The sequence below is a fragment of the Dipodomys spectabilis genome, unplaced genomic scaffold (genome assembly GCF_019054845.1).
Source record: "Dipodomys spectabilis isolate Male_0828 unplaced genomic scaffold, ASM1905484v1 ptg000125l, whole genome shotgun sequence".
Classification (NCBI taxonomy): Eukaryota; Metazoa; Chordata; class Mammalia; order Rodentia; family Heteromyidae; genus Dipodomys; species Dipodomys spectabilis.
Genome location: NW_024870802.1, coordinates 22,971,029 through 22,994,395, shown reverse-complemented (window position 1 = coordinate 22,994,395; position 23,367 = coordinate 22,971,029). Strand labels below are relative to the sequence as shown.

The 23,367-nt window shown below is 36.2% G+C and overlaps 1 protein-coding gene across 2 annotated transcripts; it reads left to right on the top strand.

The window, feature by feature from the left end:
- Positions 1–887: 887 nt before the first annotated feature.
- Positions 888–22,115, top strand: Minpp1 (multiple inositol-polyphosphate phosphatase 1). 2 transcript variants are annotated; one of them, XM_042689360.1, is made up of 5 exons: positions 888–1,528; positions 4,290–4,487; positions 7,202–7,299; positions 9,170–9,303; positions 20,785–22,115. In XM_042689360.1, exons 1-5 carry the CDS (start codon positions 901–903, stop codon positions 21,179–21,181), a joined length of 1,455 nt encoding a protein of 484 aa, XP_042545294.1. In that variant the 5' UTR covers positions 888–900; the 3' UTR covers positions 21,182–22,115. The 2 variants fall into 2 exon arrangements, with proteins under 2 accessions (XP_042545294.1, XP_042545295.1); XM_042689361.1 differs by lacking the exons at positions 7,202–7,299; positions 9,170–9,303 and having other exon boundaries at positions 20,785–20,888.
- Positions 22,116–23,367: the final 1,252 nt, after the last annotated feature.

Sequence of the window (23,367 nt, the reverse complement as noted above, 5' to 3'; positions counted from 1 at the left end):
TGAAATGAAAGATGCATTCACAAAACACTGATCATTATATGACTTCAAATACTTTTTCCACCCTAACTGGCATATATATATACGAGGGTTCAGGAGAAACCAAGGTAAACGGTCAGATCGAAGGATGTGAGTACATTTCCACACAGCAAGAGTTTGGATATGGAGTGGTGGTAAAGAGCATGTTTGCTTCATACAGGTAATGACTTCATACTTAATAACAGAGTAAATCGGTCGGGCCATGACTCAATGCAGGCCAATTATAAGGATTGTGGTCCCTATTCTCGGAAGCCTTCAAGATAAACAAACATGCTCATTTGGGGGTGTTCTGCTCGTTCAGGTTTTGAATAAAACAAAAAGATCAGGATTGACATTTCTGGGTAAATAAACCCTTTCCTGAGTTTCCCAATGTTCAAAACCAGAATGGAAAAGAAAACAAGAATTGAGCTTCAACCGGTATCCTGCAACAAGAGTCCAGCAATCCGCATTTTCAAGTGAACCAGATGCAGAGGGCTCAGAGATGGTAGTTTGAAAACCAAACCAAGCAGGGTGGTGACCCGGAGTCATCTATGAAAAGATGTCCCAGGCCCGGGAGGCTAAGAGGCTCGGTCTGGGCTTCACCCCACACCCTACAAAGCCAGACGCGCGGGGAGGCGCCAGCTGAGAAGGAACTTCGCCTACGCTGGGGCCGAGGCCGGCTCTACCTGTGTCACAGGTGCCCCGGGCTCCGCAGGGCTCCTCTCCGACAGCAGCCATCCTCCACCAGTCACCCGAAGACGCTCGAGAGCCGCGGAAGGCCCGGAACCGGAAGCCGCGCTCCGAGGTCGCCCCCTGCCTACCGGAACCGGAAGTCGCCCGCCAGCAGCAGGCGCGTCGCCCCCGGCGGGCCGCCCCGGCACCACCATGCTCTGCGGCTGTCCCGGCGTCCTCAGGACCTCCGCAGCGCCCGCCGCGGCCCTGGCTGCGGCGCTGCTCTCCTCGCTCGCGCGCTGCTCTCTCCTGGAGCCGCGCGACGCGGTGGTCTCGGCGCTCAGTCCCTACTTCGGCACCAAGACCCGCTACGAAGATGTCAACCCGGCGCTGCGGTCGGACCCCGAGGCGCCGCGGCGGGACCCGAAGTTGCTGGAAGGTTCCTGCACCCCGGTGCAGCTGGTCGCCCTCATCCGCCACGGCACCCGCTACCCCACGGCCAAACAGATCCGCAAGCTGAGGCAGCTGCACGGGCTGCTGCAGGCCCGCAGGTCCGGCGGTGGGGAGGGGGAGGCCGGCGGCCTGGGCGCCGCCCTGGCCGCCTGGCCGCTGGGGTACGCGGACTGGATGGACGGGCAGCTGGTGGAGAAGGGACGGCTGGACATGCGGCGCCTGGCGCTCCGCCTGGCCGCGCTCTTCCCGGCCCTCTTCAGCCGGGAGAACTACGGCCGCCTGCGGCTGGTCACCAGCTCCAAGCACCGCTGCGTGGACAGCGGCGCCGCCTTCCTGCAGGGGCTGTGGCAGCACTACCACCCGGGCTTGCCGCCCCCCGACGTCGCAGGTGAGCCGCGGGGGGCCTCAACGCTTCCATTCCCGAACCGTGGGCGACCCCAGACCCAGCCTCTCCCGCTCTCTCCGCCGTCTTCCATTCTTCGGGTTGCCCTCTCTGATGACCGAATGTGTGAGCCGGACCGTCCATCCGCTGTCTTTGTAAATATGTTTGTTTATTCATCCCTCCGGGATGAATTTAGCACCTTCTACGTGCTGGACGCCTGCGGATCCACCAAGGGGAGAGCTAGACGTAGAGATCTCTCTCGAAATTCTGTATTTCCCGTTCCCAAATGGAATTGCCCCGGGATCTCCAGGCCAGCCCATTTCCCACTCAGGCCGGTAGTCGGGAACATTTGTAAAGTAAAATCTACACCCAACTTTCGCAGTCACTGGTTCTGGTAATAGCTTAATTTTTTTTTTTTTAAATTGATCTCTTTTTCAGATGTGGATTCTAGATTTAGACGTTGTGCAAGGAAACTGCTCCCAAACCTTTAAGCCCTGCTTCTTCCTTCTGTTTTGTTACCATGTGTACTATAGAGGTCCCTTGTTGTAGCTGTGAGACGTGGACACATGCGATAACTTAAAAATTCCAGAAGTTTAGTTACACTTCTAACAAGTGCAGAAGCTGAACCCAAGGCTGTGCCTCTTTATCTAGTTTAAGGAAGGACTAAGACTCAGAATTGGGGTTTCTGTTTTTTAGAGAGAGAAAGAGAGTGTGTGTGTGTGTTTCCAGGTCGGTGCCTTTTCCCTTTGAAATTGTTTAATGGGCACAAATAATGAAAACAAAACTTAATGCCTAGCATATGCTAGACATCCCTTACATTTGTTTTACTAAATCCTAACAACTGCTTTCTGAAATTGGTGGTAGTTCCCTTCATCTGACAGGTCATAAGATGAAAAAAAAAATCAGATAATTTTCTCATTTTCACCTGGCTAGCTGTGGAACCAGGAAAGCTGATTCAGAGTTTTTAAATTATTATAGTATATGTCTTCCATTTGTCCTGTAGCATTCCTACTGAGAACAATAACGTGTGACATCTTTGTGTCAGGAGATAAATAAGTGTTAATTAGTTGCTTATCAGTTTTAAAGGTCAGAATTGAAATGAGGAGTATCATTTAGCTGTGAAGTTTACATAAAAAGAAGTACTTCTGTAGCAATTAAGCCATCTTTAAGAAATTACTCCACTGTGTGTTATGCTTATAGATAACTGAATTGACTGACTACATGCAGTTGTTGAATTGTGTGTTTTAATTATAGCAATCCTTTTCTAGTAGCATGAGTGAAACTTTCCCCCAAATCCCTTAAATTAACTGAATATCAGAAGCAGAACATTTAAATGTAGCACCATATATACTATGTATTTTATACTGGAACTCCTGGAATGAATGAATGATGTCTTCAGATTGCATTGTAGAAATTGCTATTAGCCTCAGAGTGCTATTAATGATCAGAATGGTTCAGGATAAACCCATGCTTCATCATTTTTTGTTTCAGAGATTAAATCTTTTACCCAGCCACTTCATTATCATTTACAGACAGTTGTTTGGCCTGTGGTGTATATGTTTTGTTTGAGAAAACCAATGAATTAGAGTTAATATTTTCAATGTCTTTGTTTAAAAAGCTGCAAGAATTGGATAGTAACAAATTTAAGGCCACAGAAATTTCAGTCTCTAGCTATTTGAGATTTTTAAGTAAGACATATAACTCAATTGGCAAAGTAGTCAGAATTACCCATTTCAGTGAGCATCAATATGAGACATTTTAATTTCGTATTTTGTACTCAGAAGCGATTTATTTTTGTGATGAATTATTCGAATGATTGAGATTTGTTTTGAATTTGACTTTTAAAAGGCCCCTCAATTTCAGGATGATTGTGAATGTGTTTTTGGTACATATGTGTTTCTAAGTTGGAGAAATAATGTAACCTAATTGAAATTTAAATGGAAAGGTTACCTGGGAGCTTCAGTTATAAGATAAAAAGCATCCACCACAGTGAAGCATATCAGCTGGATATTTTGTGTATTTTGATATCTTGTATATTTTGTGTTGTCAGTCTTTTCTTTCTAACACAGAATCTTCTGTAAAATCATAGGGTTGGGAAAGTAAAAAAAACGAAATGTTCCTACTTTGAGTTTAGTAGAGAAACAGATCAAGTCTTGAATTTTATCTCATTTAGTATACCTAGAAAGTTCAAATTTTCATTTACTTTTTAAAATATTCTGGACCTGGCCAAAAGGCCCCCTAAAACAGTTTTGTACTTTTTATGACCTACCTGTGTAACTATTTTTGTTTTCTACAAGAAAACAGTAAATTCATTTACTTTTACATTGTATTGTATTAACACATTTTACTTTCAAAAATCTACTTTTTAGTTTTTTCTAGCATATCTTCTTATGTATTACAATCATTATACATAGAGAATAGTTTTATCACTGGCTTTTCTTGTTTGTCTGTTTCTTTTTTTGCTATTCATGGGGCCTGAACTCTGGGCCTGGACACTGTCCCTCAGCTCTTCAGCTCAAGGCTAGTACTCTACTACTTTGGGCCACAGCGCCACTTCCAGCTTTTTCTGCTTAGTGGTGCTGAGGAATCGAACCCAGGGCCTCATGCATGCAAGGCAAGCACGCTACCACTGGCTTTTCTTGATTATTATGTGCTTATTTTTGACATTCAAAGTTATAGGTTGCTAGTGTTCCTTTTTCACATTTCAAATAAAATTTTCAAGAATTTGAAGTTAAATTATTTACATATGTATAATTTTGTCTTTTAGATATGGAGTGTGGACCTCCAAGAATCAATGACAAACTAATGAGGTTCTTTGATCATTGTGAGAAGTTTTTAACTGAAGTGGAAAGGAATGAGACAGCTCTTTATCATGTAGAAGCCTTCAAGACTGGACCAGAAATGCAGACTATTTTAAAAAAAGTTTCAGATACTTTACAAGTACCAGTAAATGATTTAAATGCAGGTAATATATCTATTATCTTCCATTTAAATTTTAAGAACTCACAGTTGAATTTATGTTAAGAAACAGTATGTCCAGAATCAAGAAAATTGAAAGCCTTATTTTTAGATTCATAGTGTTCTTTGAGTATTATATAAATTAATATATGTTTTATTGGAATGATCTGGATTTTTTTGAGGTCAGAGGAATATATAAAGCTTCATTTCTAAGTATTACTTACAAAACAAAAATTATCTTTTCTGACTTATCTCTTTATTCCTTTTAGGTTGCTTTGTATAGAGTTTTTTTTTTTTGTATTTTTTTATTACTACTATGTTTTTATTACTACTTTTGAGTATTGAGGGTTTTTTAGTTTTGTTTTTGTTTTCTTGTGTTGATACTGGGGGTTGAACTCAAGGCCTGGTGCTGTCCGTCAGCTTTTTCACTTAAGACTGGCACTCTACCACTTGAGCCACAGCTCTACTGCTAGCCTTTTGATGATTAATTGGATATGAGTCTCATAGACTTTCCTGCATGGGCTTTGAATCTTGAGCCTCAGATCTTAGCGTCCTGAGTAGCTAGGATTAGAGACAGGAGCCACTGGTGTCTTGCCTGAGTATTGTATTTTCCCTAGCAATCCTCTCTTACAAGACTATTTTATTATCATATTGTCTTCTTTTTTAATATTTAAATTTCTGTTCCATATAAAATCTTTTTTGTGTTACAAAAATTTAACAAGAAGTCAGAAGGGTCATAACAGATGAATCAGCACAACTCATCAAGATCATTTGTCTAGCTTCTTTATTTTATTGGCAGACAATTTGAAATGTAAAAAGCTTAGAGTGACTTGGCCAGAAATTAGTGGCAGAGGTAGATTTTTATATTCCCAAGTCTTTGTTTTGTTTCATAGTTTTTCTTTTTAAACCTCAAAGACTATTTTGCTGAATTTATATTTAGTTATATTCTTTCTGGTTATGAAATATAACATTGAGTTTCATATTAAAACTAACCTAAGTAAGCTAGGTCCTTTAATCAAACATAAGTATTTGTAAGCTATTTTATACTATGTTATATAATGGGATTATAAGATCTCTAACAATTATATGTCCATTTATTATTACCCATATCATAATTTTTTGAAAGGCATATTATTTCTCAATTTTTTTTTGTTGTTGTTGGTTGTGAGGCTTGAACTTTGGGCCTAGGCACTGTTCCTGAGCTCTTTCTCCTCTGTCACTTTGAACCACATCACCACTTCTGTTTTTTTAGTGGTTAATTGGAGATAAAGGTCTCACAGACTTTCCTGTCTGGGCTGGCTTTGAACTGCTATCCTCAAATCTCAAATCTCAAGCCTCCTAAGTAGCTAGGATTACAGGTATGAGCCACCAGCACTCGTATAATGTGGTCTTTTAAATTTGTTCATCATAAAATTTGTTCATAATTTGAGTTTCTTTAAATTACATTTCATGGCCCTTTATGGTTATGTATATTGCCAGTGCTAAGGAGTGTGTGTGTGTGTGTGTGTGTGTGTGTGTGTGTGTGTGTGTGTGTGATCTGTATACTGCATCAGGATTCTTTAGGCTCTGAACTAGTGTGGAAAATATAGCAACAATTAATTTGGGACCCCATTTTACCTTAGGACAGAAGAAAGGATGTAAAATTTCAAGAAAAATGAAATTAGTAGAAATAAAACCTGCAGATTACTTTTTTCTCCTCTGGCATTAGATGTCTTCCTCCTCTTCTCCTTCCTCCTTCCTCCTTTCCTCCTTCCTTCCTTCCTTCCTTCCTCCTCCTCCTTCTTCCTTCTTCTTCCTCCTTTTTTTTTTGTCATCTACTTCTTGATCCGAGAGCAGCAGTGTTTTATTGATACTGACAAGGACTACCCTTAGGAATCTGAGCACTCATTTCCAAAGCCCTTTCTTCAGTACCAATATGTATTTAAAAGTAACATAGTCACAAATTAGCATTGTGAAAATCTCAAATAACTTGTTTTTTAATTCAGTTCTGAAATTGCTTGGGCAGCTAAGTTTGAAAAACTGATAGTGTTCCACTTCTCCTGCCCCTTTAGCCACTCTGCTCTTTCTTTCCTTTTTGTTATCTTCTACATACTTTTCTATAGGCTCCCCTTTCTCTTAAGCCCTTCTCTCATGTGATTTTCCCAATAGCTATAGAATAACTGTTGCATAGTTTTAATGAATGTACTTCGTTACTAATTTGCAACTAAGACATAAATTTGGTTTCCTTTTTCCTTCCCTCTAAAAATCAGCAATATCAAGTTGCGTTTAACCATATGCTCTTGGTAATCTTTTTACTGGGTTTTCCAGGCAGACATGCTTCTAGTAGATAACAAATTTTAGGACAGGGTTTCACTGTAGCACAGACTGGCCTCAAACTAGAGAGCCTCCTGCCACTTCCTTCTGAGTGCTAGGAATACAGGCATATGCCACCATGCCCAGTTCAAACAACTAGCTTTAATAGCTAAAAAGCACTCATTTCCAGAAAGTTTTTAGTTTCCTTGGACCAGCACCTCTACCGCCTCATGATTTCCTAATAGTTGTGGTTCTACCAATTTACATTGTACAAAGCAATACTTCGATAGGAAAAAATCTGAGTCTCTTCTCTAAACCAAACATCCAGTTTCTGCAGCGTCCCTACAAATAGTTTTCTACAGATATTTAGTTTTGTAAAAATTATAGAAACTAATAACCCATAAAATTTTACCTATGTTTTCCCCCTAGATTTAATTCAGGTGGCTTTTTTCACCTGTTCATTTGACCTGGCAATTAAAGGCATTAAATCTCCTTGGTGTGATGTTTTTGATGTAGATGATGCAAAGGTAAGTGTTCTGCAGTTTTAGTCACATGATTTCTTTGGTGTTGCTGTTATGTAAATCACTTCTGAAAATAGGCAGAGTTAAGGAATTTAAACTCATTTTCTTTAAGTAGAGGTTAATGTTCAGATAGATTCCACATACTTGTAAATACTTTGGGTTCATAAATCACTGGAAAAAAATTTTCTATGGTGATTTGATTTCTATATACTTCCTCACCTGCTCCAACTTAAAAACCTATTTTACCTACCATCAGATTTTACCACTGGGAAGAGTTGTAGAGTCAGTATAGAACAAGTTGCTGTTTTTATAGGAAGTCAAAGCTTTGGGAGACTAAGTGGTTTTCCGAACACTGATTCTTTTCTAGCAGTTTTCATGAGAAATGGAGCTCTGTGTTTCACCTAGTGGTGGCAGTAATTCATCTTTTTTTTTGTTGTTGGTCGTGGGGCTTGAACTCTGGGCCTGGGTGTTGCCCCTCAGCTCTTCAGTCCCTCTACCACTAGAGCCACAGTGCCCCTTCTGGCTTTTTTTTTTCTTCTGTTAATGTGGTGTTGAGGAATCGAACCCAGGCCTCATGCATGCGAGGAAAGCACTCTACCACTGACCACCTTCCCAGCCTTTCATTGTATTTTCTATCTGCATATTTCATTCCTCCTTTTTTCTTTTCATTCTTAGAACTGTGACTTTTGGACTCTTAGACAGGTGTATAGTGGCTTTAAAGGAGGTAAATTCTGAGTATGGGATTGTTATTTTCTCAAACATTGTTAGTACATTTTTCCAGGAATTATAGACTTCTGATACCCTTGTTATCTCTTGCATATCTATAAACGTTCAGTTTTTTTAATAGAGAAATAAACAGTCAACTTCAGAATTTAAATTCTAAAAAGAAGTTTACTGTTTGGCAAATAGAACAATTTTAAGCTGAAAGCTAATGTACTTGTATAAATAAGTGCTTCATTTTGTTACTTAGAGACTTAAGTGATATGGTGAGTACTGTGTCAGAGTAGAGATGACACTCAATGGTTGAGGTGGAAGAAGAGTGTAAAGGACCCCCCAGTAGATAATTGCATAAGGAGGCTGAGTACTAAGTATATTCTATGAAATTCCATGTCCCTACATCACTTCCTGATGACCCATTTTCCTCTTTCTCCACTACTCTGTTCATCATTTGTAACTGTATAACTATCACTTCAGAAACTTCCTTCAGTAGGTAGGATCAACAGATATTTTGGGGGGGGATTAATACTGAGGCTTACCCACAGGGCCTTGAGCTTTTTAGACAGGAACTGTATCACCTGGGCTATGCCTCCAGAAGCCTTTATTGCTTTGGCAATTTTTTAAAATAGCATCTCATGTTTTTGCGTGGGGCCTAGCTTTGGATCGTGATACTCCTACTTATACCTTTCACGTAGCTTAAGCTTCTTTTGTGAGATGGGGTTCTCACTGACTTTTTGCCTAGAATGGCCTTAAACTGTGGTCCTGATCTCTGCCTTGCTAATATTACAGATGTGAGTCATCATGCCTTACCTAAATTTGGGACAGTTTTAAAATTGATAAGAGCACTATTTATAAATGAATAATTAGGATCACTATTCACACAAAATTCTCACTTCCTTTTTTCTCCCTAAATAGACTTGACTGCATGCAAGACTTCTCATTTTTCTGATTCAAAGTTATAACAGAGTACTGTATATCGCAGGCCACAGGGCCAACTCCTAAACATGTGAATGGCAAATGTAAACTCAGAATGCTATGATTCTATTTTTTAGAATAATAGTTAAACAATGTAACCTTTTCAGAGAGAATTATTAAATCAGGCAATCTGTTACATTTATGGGAATATATTAGAAATGATTTTTGAATTTTTTATTTGTAGGTATTAGAATATTTAAATGATCTGAAGCAATACTGGAAAAGAGGTTATGGATATACCATTAATAGTCGATCCAGCTGCATCCTATTTCAGGATATCTTTCAGCACTTGGACAAAGCCGTTGAACAGAAGCAAAGGTAAAACTTTAAAATTTGAAGTATATTCTGAGTTTGTTATTCAGATTCTGGAAAATATTTTGTAATGAATGATTTAAAAACCTTTGTAGATTATGGTGATGGATGTTGTCCAAACTATATTTTAGTTTTGCTTGTAGGCGTTGGTACCACTTACTGCCTTTGAGACTTTCCCCCCCCTCTCAAATTACATTCATAATATCCATTATGTTATTGGATATAGCTGTAGTACATTTTTACTATGATTCAGTATTCAAAAGTGTGAATATACTATAATTTGCTCTTGTCAACAGGTATTTAGGTAGCTTCTATTTATTGTTATTATAAATACTATAATTATTCATTAACCCTTGCACATGGCTCCTAGTTTATTATAAAGAAGAGTTCTCATTTAAACCTTTGCTAACTAACATTCATATTTTTCAAATTTTCTTCAAAAAAATCATTTTTGGGGGCTAGAAGTGTGATGTACATGTTTAGCATGCATGGAATCCTGTGTTCAATCCCCAGCACTCTTCTCCCTCCCCCCCATTATTTTTCATGCTATGTACAAACATTTTGGTAGAACCCAACCCTGTGTTATTTGATAGATATGTTTACATGAAGGTCAGCAATTTTTCCATTGGTGGTAAGACTCATGCTATAAAAAAGAATCATGCTATAAAAAATAAGACAGTAAAAGACTGGAGGTGACATGTTGTCCTCTATTTCCAGTAATAAGTTTTATTTTTACCAATATATATTATTTGTTGGCATGACAGCAGAATTTTCTTGGATTTGATGGGAGAAGACATTACCAACCATTTATTTTCATTTTCTGGGGATTTTAGGAATATAATACCTTATATGAGGTAAGAGTTAACAGATAGGGATCTGTAGATCCAACAAACTGTGGATCTAAAAATTTTGAAAAAGTGTATCTGTTCTGAGCATGCTCAGAATATTTTTCTTGTTATTAATTTTCCTTACTAGTATAGTATCAGGACTACATAGTATTTACATTAGGAATTACAAGTATGGGAGGGTACAGGTAGATGACATGTAAATATTACACTATTTTATATAAACAACTCTGATGACTAAGTTAACATATGTAGATTATGTTACTAATGGAGATCTTGAAACCAATTACCCACAAATATTTAAATTGATTTTCAGTAAAAGATGCCAAGACAATGCTGTCTGTTCAACAGATAGTTTTGAAACATGGATATCCATGCTAATTAAAAAAAGATACCCAACTTCATAAGAAGAGTCAGATTTAAATGTAAAATGTAAAACCATAAAACTTTTGGAAAAATGTATGTACAGCGACCTAAGGGTAAATATTCATGATTTTGGTAAGTTAAGGATTTCTTAGATAAAATGTCAAAAGCATAATTCATTAACATAGACTTGTAGGATATCTTTGTAAATCATATATACATATAAATAAGGATTTGAATCTAGAATGTGCAGAATTAAAGCTCACAAATAACCCAGTTTTTTTTTAAAGCACAAAAGGGCTAGGAGTATACATCAGTGGCAGAGTGTGCACTGAACATGAACAAGTCACACATAAAAAGAAAGATTTTTTTAAAATATTTTTTTATTGAGATTATGTGACTACATAAATTTCACAATACTGTGGTATAGTTATATTAGCTAAAGTCACAAAACACCTTTTAATCTTCAGAAAAAAGATTTGAATGGACTTCATTGGAAAAGATATATAGACATATGGATCACAAATGAGCACATGAAAAGATGCTTATCATCAATAGATATTAAAGCCACAGTGAAATGTCACTAATATATCTCCTAAAATAGGAGATAGAAAAGGATTGTCCCAAGTACAAAAACACTGCAAACATCTACACTATTTACTGCTGATATTAATGGAAACTCGTATAGTCTCTTTGCGAAGTTTCTTAAACACGTTTATATAAGATTTAGCAACTCCAGTCCTATCTGTTAATTAGTGATAAATAAGTCAGCATTGTCTACATAGAATATATAGTGGTATTAGTTATGATAGCTAAAAATTTAATAATTCAAATGCCCATCAAGTGATAAATTGACCAACACAATATGATACATCCATATAATACAACACAACTCAACAACAGAATGCATGGCTAATAGATTAAATCAAATGGATGCCTTCAGAACATTATGCTAAGTAAGTCAGATATGTAAGACTATGTGTTGAATAATTCTGTTTATTTTTGAAATTTCTGAAAAAGGCAGATCTTAAGAGACAAAAATAGATCATTGATGTATGTATTAGATTATAAAAAATTTTGCATTACAAACACTATGTTAAAAGATTGATTAAAATTTTAAAGAGACTGATACAGCTAATAAAAGGAATAAAATATACCTGTATACTATCTGTCTAAAATATGGATTGAAATGTGGCCTCCACATCAATCATAAATACTCACTTATTCATTCAAGCTCCCAAAGAACCAAGGATGATTATCCTGCTCCACACCTCCAATAATATCTTCTACCCAACTAAAGTGAATCACTTTTGCAATTCACTCACTAACAGTTTTCAGTCTCATTGATTGTATCCTCAAGTCCTGTAAATTTTACTCTGTAATGTACTCCAGGCACTTCTTTCCAGCCTCACTGCTGACAGCATTATACACCCTTATAACAGACTCCTTGAAGAGGCCTGCCTAGGCATCCTCTACAGACGACCTTATGAATACTAGTTGCCAGAGGTGCAGAAATTGTGCAAATGTACTTACTAAAACAGAAATAAGAATATATCACTCTTGTACTTGAACCCATTCTAGTGGCTTCCTCTTGAGAGCACAGTAAACTTCAAACTGCCCACCTTGTCTCCCTTCTTGAGTAGCTGTCATCATAGGAGTGAACCACTGTGCCCAGTTGAATAATAAAGTTCTAATTGAGTATTTTGTCTTTGTATTTTTCTGATTTATCAAACATTAATCTCTTTTAATGACTTAAAATCCTTGTTTTTGGATTTAAACTTTATGATACTATGTGAATGAATGAGTGTATGAGAGTATGTGTTTGTGTGTGTGTGTGTGTGTGTGTGTGTGTGTGTGTGTGTGTATGTGTGTGTGTGTAAGTGTAATAACTTGCCATGTTGGACAAACAAGTGATTTTACCTTAATTTTAAGAGTTCTCAGACTTTTTACTTTCTTCGATACTCTTTGTTTCCTTCCTTTAAGATTATAATATGTGTACAGGTTATTTTTTTATATTGAAATTAACTCAGTTTTCAATGCCATTGAATGTTTTTTCAACATGATTTTACTTAGTGGAAGAAATTGAAGACTGATAATGTTATATATCACTTGTCAGTATTTCAGTAAAATATAACTAGCTGTCTGAATTCTGAGTCCCTAAATTATTAGAATCTTGACATTTATTTTTCCTCCTTAAACTGCCTGTGGTGATGAGATTAGAGTTAAAACCAGTGAATACACTATTGGAGCAAATTTAAGCAGCTGCTGTTTCCTGAGCAGTTATGACTAGAAAAACAAATAGAATTTATAGAAGAAGTGAAATAACTGAGTTTTTTCAACTTTCCTTTCCCCTATTATCTCTGTTCATGTGTCTTTTTAGATAAGGAAAAATCATCAAATCACTTTTTGTTTTTCTCAAAAATTATTTCTTGTGAACTATTAATTATTTAACTCCTGAGATCTTCTGTTTTGTCAAGATTATTCCCAGACAGCAAAATTATTTGTTACAAATAATAAATGACTGTTACTGTCATTAAATAACTTTTTTTCTACATTTTAATGTGCTCTCAGTCTTTGGTATTTTCAGGTTTTATTGTTGAATAAGACTTTTTAGGTTGTATAATGCCGTATTTTGCCATAAGATGGCAGCATTGAAATCATCATGTAGTGGCACCAGCTTGAATGGACATGAAAGTGTAGCTATTGCTGGGCACTAGTGGCTTATACCTGTCAGTCTAATAGCTGAAGTCAGAGAATTGCAGTTGGAAGCTAGCCCTGAAACAGACTCTAATATTCAACTAATCACCAAAAAGCTGGAAGTAGAGTTGTGGCTCAAGTGGCAGAATGCTAACCTTGAACAAAAATCCTCAGAGACAGCAGTAGCCTAGTTCTGAGTTCAAGCCCCAGCACTTGTGCATGTGTGTACATGTGTTACCCCCTCCCCCGCCACACACATACATACATACACAATATTACACATACCCTACCTTTTCTTTAGTAACCAAAATAGTACTCTGATCTAGTTAGTGTTCCCAATGTTTAGTGGTAAAATATCCAGAGTCCTTTTTTTTTCCTGCATTACCTGTTTTATTCAGTGCCACATTGCCCTTGCCTTCTACATTTGCTGTTTTTGAAATATTGCAGCTTATCTCAATTCTTTCCTCTTCTTTCCATCCTCATTGCCATCAGCCTCATTTCAGGTTTGTATCTTCTATTCCCTTTCCCCTACATTGTAGCAACTACAATTAAAGACTTCTTGAGTTCAGACTTCAATTTTATCTAAGTACAATCCTCTTCCTGATCATATCTTACTTTTGTGTTAATCATTCAGTAGTTCCCATTGCTTGACTGGACAAAGTACACTGAAAGGTTTATCATACTCCTTTGTTTTCTTTCTTGAAGATAGTGTTGGTGATAGTGAATCTTTTGGTGGAGAAAGTATTGAGGTTTGAACTCAGGGATTCATACTTCCTTGCCAGGCATCCTGACAATTGAGCAACACATCTAGCCCTTTTCCTTCTTGCTCTGGTTATATTTGAGATGAGCTCTTGCTTTTTGCCAGAGCTGTCCTGAATATGTGTGTGTGTGTGTGTGTGTGTGTGTGTGTGTGTGTGTGTGTGTGTGTGTGTGTGTGTGTGTGTGTGTATTTGCATTTGTATAATACAGAGAGTACGCATAATGCAAGAGTATGCTATCTTTAGTCTGGCAAAATTTGTGTTTTTGGAGGTGCTGGTACTGAGCCTTGAATTTAGGGCCTCATGCTCTCACTTGTTTTTTTTTCACTCAAGGCTGGTGCTCTGCCAGTTGACCCGTACCTCTGCTTTTGGCTTTTTGGTAGTTAATTGAAGATAAGAGTCTTTTGAGTTTGTCTGCCTGTGCTGGCTTTAAACAAAATGATCCTTAGATCTCAGCCTCTTTAGTAGCTAGGATTATAGACATGAGCCAGGACACCCAGCTCTGCAATTCCATTATATAGGTTATCCTTTCATCTTTTGATGGGTGTTTATAGATTATTTCCAGATTGGGGCTGTTACAAATAAAACAGATATGGAGATATTCTTTCATTCTGGATATATCCTTAGTCAGATTTAGGCTTTAAAAAATACTTTTCCTAGTCTAGATTTTTTTTTTTTTCATTTTGGAAACTGCCTTCTGATGGGCTAATTTTATCTTACCATTGATGGATTTCTCATGTTACCCTATGTATTTCAGGGTTTTTCCGGTTTGGCTATGTGAACACAAACCATTCATTGCCTTGTAATAGTTTTGGAAAATTTCACCTGCTGTTCCTTTGCAGTGTTGCTTTCCCCACCTCCATTTGGATAGTTTTCCCACATGCTTGTCAGTAGCAGCTGACATTTTGAGGGGACCTTACTGAGTTCTCTTTTCATAATAATACTCATTCTCTGTTATTCTGACCTAGGAATTTTATCAGTGTGGCTTCCCTAAAGACCCTCTCCAATCTCATGATTGCCTTTTTGTTTGGGCTTCTATTCCCCACATTGCAAACTCTAGGCAGTAAGCTGGGGCAGTTGATGGGTTTACCTCATTTGCCTGCCTTCTCCCTCACTTTGATTATTATTATCTGAGACCTGCTGTTTCATATTTCTAGTTGAAGTAGGCAGGATAGTATAGTAACTCTGGTCCCTATCACTCCACTTTAGCTGAAAAATGTAAGCTGTTTATGTATTTTTGCTTGAGGAAGAATACTTGTCTCATTTTAGTTGTCAAATCCAGGCTCTTCCAAATAGTAACCGGAACTGATATTTCAATCAACCATATAAAACTTGAAAAAACTTTTTTTGTTTTTTTTAAATTTTCTTCCCAAAGCAGGAATTGCTGTTGCTTATTTGTGTGCTTACGTAAGTATGGAAATTACATGAATTACCTAAAGCTTTATTTGATATTCCTGGATTCGATTCTGTTTTTGTTTTCTTTTTAAGTATAATTTGTGTAACATCAGTTGTGTGTGAAACATGAACTAGGAGCTTAAAAAATTTTAGTCTAAGTACATTTGGAGAAAAACATGCAATTGTTTTCTGGTTGAGCTTTTTAAATGACTTTCTTTGCTTTGGTATTTTATACATTGTACACATACAGAGTCAATCCTCAATGATATAATTTTAGATTTCAACTAAATCTTAATTTGGCTGAAGCTTTAATAAAATCTCCTTATTAATTTAAATAAGTAAATGAGGGTATATATTTAAGTAACTGCATTCTTCTTTAATAACATTAGGTAATTCACTTGACCACATTGAACTTCTTTAAAATAAGTACTAGATTTACCAATTTCACAACCCTAAAACATGATTCTTTCTGTGTGTTTCTGTAAAGAAATTAATACACATATATACATTTGGTTTCTTATATTTGTATTAACAGTTGATGTTTCCCAAGTTTTTTTTTAAGTTAAAATGTACTTCTTTTTGGTTTTATAACTTAGAAAACATGACACCACCAGTTAATGTAGTTATCTTAGAGGAAAGGGCAGAATTAAAATTATGCCATTCTATACCTTTGTATTCCCTGTTTTGAGAAAATTTTCTGTTATGTAGACATTTCCTGTTATGAAGACATTTCACTAGTTGGCAATCTGTTTGTGGATGGATTATAGGTAATTAAAAGTTTGTTTAAAGGGACTGGGAAGGTGGCTCAGTGGTAGAGCGCTTGCTTTGCGTGCTCAAGGCCCTGGGTTGGATTCCTCAGTACCACATAAGCAAAAAGAAAAAAGCTGGAAGTGGCGCTGTGGCTCAAGTGGTAGAGCACTAGCCTTGAGCTGAAGAGCTGAGGGACAGCGCCCAGGCCCAGAGTTCAGGCCCCACGACCGGACCCCCCCCCCCCCCCAAAAAAAAAGTTTGTTTAAAGCTTTCACAAAACAAAAAATAAAAGTTTGTAAATTTAATTCTATATAGACATTTTAAATATAGAATGTATTAGGATAAAATTATTTGATTTCTAGAATGCATGTAATTCTAAAGATAAAAGCCAATATTGGACAGAATTTTACTCACATTAATTCTCAGAATTTCATATTATACTATAACACACGGACATTATTGAGCTATAGCGTCTGAATTCCTGAGAGACTATGTGTATATACATTTGTGCGTTTATCTGAAGTCCCATTCCTTTAGTAAGATTCTTAAATTATTGAGCCTTATCTTTTAAAAAACTTGTTTATTTTCCTGCCAAAAGACTAAAGTCTTCACAACTGTGTCTGTTGAATGATAGTGGCATGAGATCACAGAGAAAGTGGAATATGGCAGTTTTTACATGCTCAGCAAAATTATTGCACAGTTATATGCAGAGCCCATATATGTTTGTGTGTATATGAAGAGTTGTGTAAACTGAGAATCAATTCATACTCCTTCCCTTTTTGTTCTCTCCTTTACTCATGTTATATGTTATCTGTATGTACATGTGTGTGTGCTTGTGAGACATATTCTTAATTTCTCATTCAGACTTAGATATATTTATTGCCATTTGCTATTGCCAGTATATTGAGCCTAATTATAGACTGGCTGTAATTTGGAAAAGGTTGGGAAAGAAACACAGAAAAATTGTCAGGCCAGCTTTGGGCTGTTTTCAAGGAGAAATTGGGGATTTTGTTCTTTACATAGTGATTAGGCCTAGACTGACTAGAGTAAACCAGTTCCTGGAGATGGCTTAAAAGTTTTCTAAGACTTTTAAGTTGTAATACTTAGAGCAAAGGGCAGCATGGCCTAGAATGGAACCACATCCTCTTCATAAAAGTTACTGATTTACTTTATAAAAACTAGCACACACCTTTTAATGGCTTCTCTGGAAATTAGATAATAAGTATTTCTGTATATTTTCATCAGAGTATTTAGAATCATACAAAACACTAAAAAAAAAATCCTTTTGTATACGTGAACACATAAACTCCACAGCTTTCTTAGCCTGCTTTACTTGAAGATATTTGACTCCCCATTTTTGCTGTTCAGTTGTGACTGAGAATACAAACATAATAACACTTGATATGTTTTTCCACTTGATGCTTAATCCTACTTTAATCTGTCAAAACCCAAGAAATTTGAGAAGGTCTTAAAGAAGGGAAAAACGGGTATAAATATGAACAGCTGTTTAAAAGATTACCCATCCTGTGGAAGGAAAATAGTCTTTCCACACATTTTTATATATTTGTATTTTATTTATATAGTCACGTATTGATATACTCAGTTTGATATTTTGACAGTTGGATTCCAAACAATGAGTTTATATATTTCCCTCTCATTCTTGTTTATGTTATGAAAAAATATTGACATTCTCAGTTGTAAATGACTCTGGATTTGGAGTATATGATTTAAAGATAGCTAAGTTCATTGGATTTTTACATTCCCAAACCATTATTTAGATAGTATTTTATTTTTTGGAGTCTTGAAGAAGAAGTTTATATTATTTTTAAATTTTTAATGTGAACTCACCCTACCCCTACCCAATGATAACTAAGTTGAATTCAGCTAGGAAAAACAAAATAGTGAAGAAAAATATTTATGTCTTGAGCAGTTTATATTCTGAGGTATTATATACAAATACTTTTTATATAAAGAAAAAAAAATTAACATAGACTGACATGGTGGCACAGAACCTGTAATCCCAGCATTCATTCAGCAGGATCATGAATTTTAGTTGTAACTTATTTTAAGAGTATTAAATTCCACTTCTTACCCTTAAAGCCTTTTCACATTTACTGAATTGTTCTTGTTTTGTTTGCAATGACAAAAGCCATTTAAAAGATTGTACAAAACATTTAAATACTCAAAACAATTAGTATTTAAAATAATTACATTTCTAATACATTTCCTACCTCCTTTCCATGCTGGGGATTAGAGCCAGGGCTTTGAGGATGCTAAGTACAATTCTATTACTAATCTACATCCTTAAATCCCATTTTTTTTGTTTTGTTTTTTCTTTAGTCCAGATACTTACAATTCTATTAAGCCAGTAATTTGTCATAGGCAACTTTTTTTAAAAAGAAAGATAGCAGCCAATTAATTATTTTATACTATGTCTAATAAAGATTGGTGCACATATATTTCAGAGTGATTTGCACATATTCCTTAATCATTTAGGTGATTATATAAAATATGTGTTATATATTATACATTCATGCTTGTATTATCTTAAAATATGCTTGACCTATAGTGATGCACTATCACAGAGCAAAAGATCATGCTAAATCATGTGAACTTGATAGATTTTCCATTATGTTATTCTATAATCCCCTGAAATAGAAATGGCCAAAGTGATTGTAGTTATACTTGGGGAAGGAGGAAAAAAGATGGAGAGCTTGTGGCAAGGAGAGGAAGTTCATATATACAGAGGAAATAAGAAGTAGCCATCTCAGAATCCACAACACTGGGTTCTGATAAGAAGACAATTCTTCTCAGCTAGAATAAAAACAGATGTCAATCACTCACTGGAGAATATACTTTAGAAGGAGTACTTGGAGTAGCTAAAGAGAGAAGCTGGTCTAGATCATAGAGGTATGCTGGTCTTATTTTAGCGAGGATTTAATGATAACATTCTTGAAGAAAGACTTCTATCTGTCTCTGTTCATCATCATGGATAGCTATTTTCTTGTTTGACGGTACTTTTTGGAATTGTGATCGCATATTATTTCAGATTAAAAACATGAGAAATTTATTTGTTGCCTATTGTACATACTTGGAGAAGACTCAACACCTAACTTTTTTACCAAACTATATGCTGTTAAAGACAGTGTATTTTAAGTTGTCCAGTTCATATTCCTGTACTGGTTACCAAGCACCGACTGCAGTCCTCCTGAACTAGTAGGATGACATGTTTTTCTGCCCTCAAATAAAAACTAATTTGATTTGGGTTAAAAGTAAACTTAAAGTGTTTAAATTCCTAAAGTATTTGTTCTGTTGTGGAAACCCAAGTATTTTCCTATATATGAGGTGAGAGCAGTACAACATTAGAAATGGCTAGTTTAGTTTTGACCCTGCAATCTTAGTTTTCCTTGTATTATTTTATTGGCACATTTATTCAGACCTTTAAAATATTTTCTTTATTTTGGTATAACTTGTATGGTAAACATAGTTCTGAATATGAAGATTATGTTCATAGCATTTATAAGCAGTTGTCAGTTTTTCTTCCCTTTGAAAGTTGTCTGAAATTTATATATATATATATATATATATGTATGTATGTATATATATATATATATGTATGTATATATATACATACATATATATATATATATATATATATATATATATATATATCCTGGCAGAGCACATGCAGGTTCAAGTCTGGGGCTAGCTAGGTTACATACTGACAGTCTGTCAAAAAAGGGATATAAATCATGCTCTTTCTGTAAAAGCTGGGAAAGGCCAGGAAGTGATTCACTGTTCTTCATAAAGCTTTTACTAGGAAAAAACTTGGAAAAAGTGGCCAAAACAAAACAATAACTTAGATCATAATGTTGAGTGTGGTTAGTATTTCTAGTACTGTATAAACTCTTACTCCCAATCTCAGGCACATTATAGTAGGTAGCATAGATCATGCCATTATCCTTTTGTGACTACTGTGGTTTCAAAATGAGGAAATGATTGAAGGATTTACTGAACTTTTCTTTTAGGTGGGGCAGTACTGGAGTTTGAACTCAGGGCCTTGCATTTGCTATGCAAGCTCTCTGTCACTTGAGCCATTCCTCCAGCCCTTTCTTACTCCATTTATTTTTCAAATAGAGTTTTGTGTTTTGTGTTTTCCTCCTAGAACAGCCTCAGACTGTCTTCCTCCTACATAAGCCTTTTGCCTAGCTAGGATTACAGGCATGATGACTATTGCTTGGCTTGCTTATTAAAATGATGAGATGAAAAAAAATTTTTTTTTTGGGTCCTGTCGTGTGGCCTGAACTCTGGGCCTCAGCTCTTCAGCTCAAGGCTAGCGCTCTACCACTTGAGCCACAACACCACTTTTTTCTTTTTTCTTTTTGCTTATGTGGTGCTGAGGAATCGAACCCAGGGCCTCATGCATGCAAGGCAAGTGCTCTACCACTGAGCCACCTTCCCACCCCCAGAAGAGATGAAAGCTTGTGAACTTTTTTCTCAAACTGTCTTGGAACAGCAATCCTCAACAATGCAGAGTCTTCGCCATCATACTTGAGTTATGTAATATAAAGATTTTAAAGATGGAATTACTTAAAGTGTCTTTGTGGGGAGTTGGGTACTACCAAGTATAGTGTCTTGTGATATGAATATATATATTTCCCCTCAATTTTTCTTTTAAGGTCTCAGCCAGTTTCTTCTCCAGTCATCCTCCAGTTTGGCCATGCAGAGACCCTACTTCCACTGCTTTCTCTCATGGGCTACTTCAAAGACAAGGAACCCCTAACAGCTTATAATTATGAGGAACAAGTCCAGCGGAAGTTTCGAAGTGGCCACATTGTACCTTATGCCTCCAATCTAATATTTGTGCTTTACCATTGTGAGGATGCTAAGACTCCTAAAGAAGAGTTCCAAGTACAGATGTTGTTGAATGAAAAGGTGTTACCCTTGGCTCACTCACAGGAGACTGTCTCTTTGTATGAGGATCTAAAGAACCACTACAAGGACATTCTGCAGAGTTGTCAAACCAGTGAAGAATGTGCATTACCAAAGATGAACAGCACTTTTGATGAGCTATGAGTGACAGCAGACCTTTATTAGTTAGCAGTGTTTTCCTGGGTGTGATTACATGCTTGAAATAGGTAGGTAGTCCCTTGACTTTTCATAGAGAAATTTTGTTTCTTTTTGGGTCTGGACATAGTAGATAAATGATTCTTCACTGGAGCAGCTCTCTTAAGGAAAAAAATAATGAAGTCAGACAAATGGCACTGAACTTGTTTACAGCAATGAACTATGCTCCAACTTATAGGAGACCTCACACTGGAGTAGAATGATTTGAAAGCGACACTTGAAAAGTGCTGGATTACCAAAATATAATGTCATTTGAGGGATCAGTACTTGAGTTGTACTACAGGTTGTTTTTTGTTTTTTTTTTTTTTTGCTTAGGTGGGACAGTCCCATTATTGCCTAATCAGCAATACTGTGAAGTATTGTAGGAGTATCACTTTGAAAGAAAGTCTACATCTCTCTAAGTGAGAGAGTAAACCAGTGTTAACAAAGTAGGTGATTTGAAAAGACATTTTTGCTAAAGAAAGACAAAAGTAAAAAGTAATTTTTTTGTTAACACTATTTATAAAATATTTGGGTATCTTTTTTGGTAATTCCTTTTACCTTCTGGTAGGTCTTGCAAGGCCATCTTAAATCATCATCAGAGCAATTTTGCATATATAATAATAGGACAAAGAACCAGTACCAGCAAGTTAGAAGAACAGAATCAAAGTTTCTTAAATTTCTTAGCTGTATTTTTATCCTGTTATTTAGCTTCCATTTTTATATTTTGTTAATGAATTCCATCTTTTGGTTTGATTTTTTTTTTTTTTTCCTTTTAAATAAAGACTTTATTCTGGTTGGCTTTGTTGTATAGCTTTCAGCCTTTTTGAAATAACTAGTTCTGAGTTTGGTCAAATGCTATGAAATTATTTGCAACAATAAAATTCCTGTGTTTTTTACTTCAGATCATTTCTGCTATCCTGTTCAAATTCAGTCAGTAATTGATGGTACATGGTTGGAATTTTAAGCAGCTTTGACTCAGGCAACATAAGGCAATTTTCCTCTAATAGAAATTGCTTCAAATAGATTTTCTTAATGCATTTTATTGTAACTTGAAAGCTTGTTTCTTTCAAAGTGAGATTTGGGATTTTTTAAATTAATAATGTTTTAAATTAATAATTAAACAATAGTGAAGTTTGTTTACTGGAATGCACTGCATTCATTTTTAATAGTTTACTTTTGAGGAAACACCATAGGAAAACAAGCACATAGTAAGGTTATGCATGTAACTGTACAAATTGTAATGTGTGACTTGGAGTAAGACATTTTATACCAACTGGAAAAATCCATTTTAGGCTTCCAAAACCTTAGAATAACATTTTGTAGTACTAAGTGAAAACATTTTTTAGTATAATGTATATTCATTATACCTGTTAACAACTTTTTTTTCTGTTTAATCTCCAAACCAATGTGTGCATTGCATTCTCCTTGGCTTTTCTGGTTATGTCATCATTCTTACATTCTGCTCTAACATGAACTCACTTGAAACTACTTTTTTTCTTTTTTCTTTTCTGCTAGTCCTGTGACTTGAACTCTGGGACCTGGGCACTGTCCCTGAGCCTTGGTACTGTCCCTGCTCAAGGCTAGCTCTCTACCATGTGAACCACAGCTCTACTTCTGGGTTTTTGGGTGGTTAATTGGAGATAAGAATCTCATGAACTTTCCTGCCTGGGCTGGCGTTGAAGCGTAATCCTCAAATCTCAGCATTCTGAGCCACCAGGTGTGAGCCACCAGTGCCCAGCTTGAAATTGATTTTTATTAATAATCCTGGTCTTAATTCTAACACTGACAGCAAAAGTGAATGTACTTAAAAAATTTCCAGGCAAAATGAACTTTCATGATTTGAATGATTTCCTTTCATTAATGCATAACTGATAGGTGTTTTTAAACATTTTGAACACAAGTCTGGTACAACTGAACCAGAATATAAGATGTAAACTTAGACATTTCTTTACGGTGTTATTCCACATTAGTGATACTTTGAATTTGACAACCTTATTGCTAATGGAAACTGAAAAAATATAATTCTCGAATTTTCATTTATCTTGCTATTACCCTGAATTTGTGTAACATATAACTCATTTTTTTCCCTAATCATTCCTGTTTTCTGTCCATATGTGAAAATGACAGGTTTATGGGACATTTCCACAGCATGA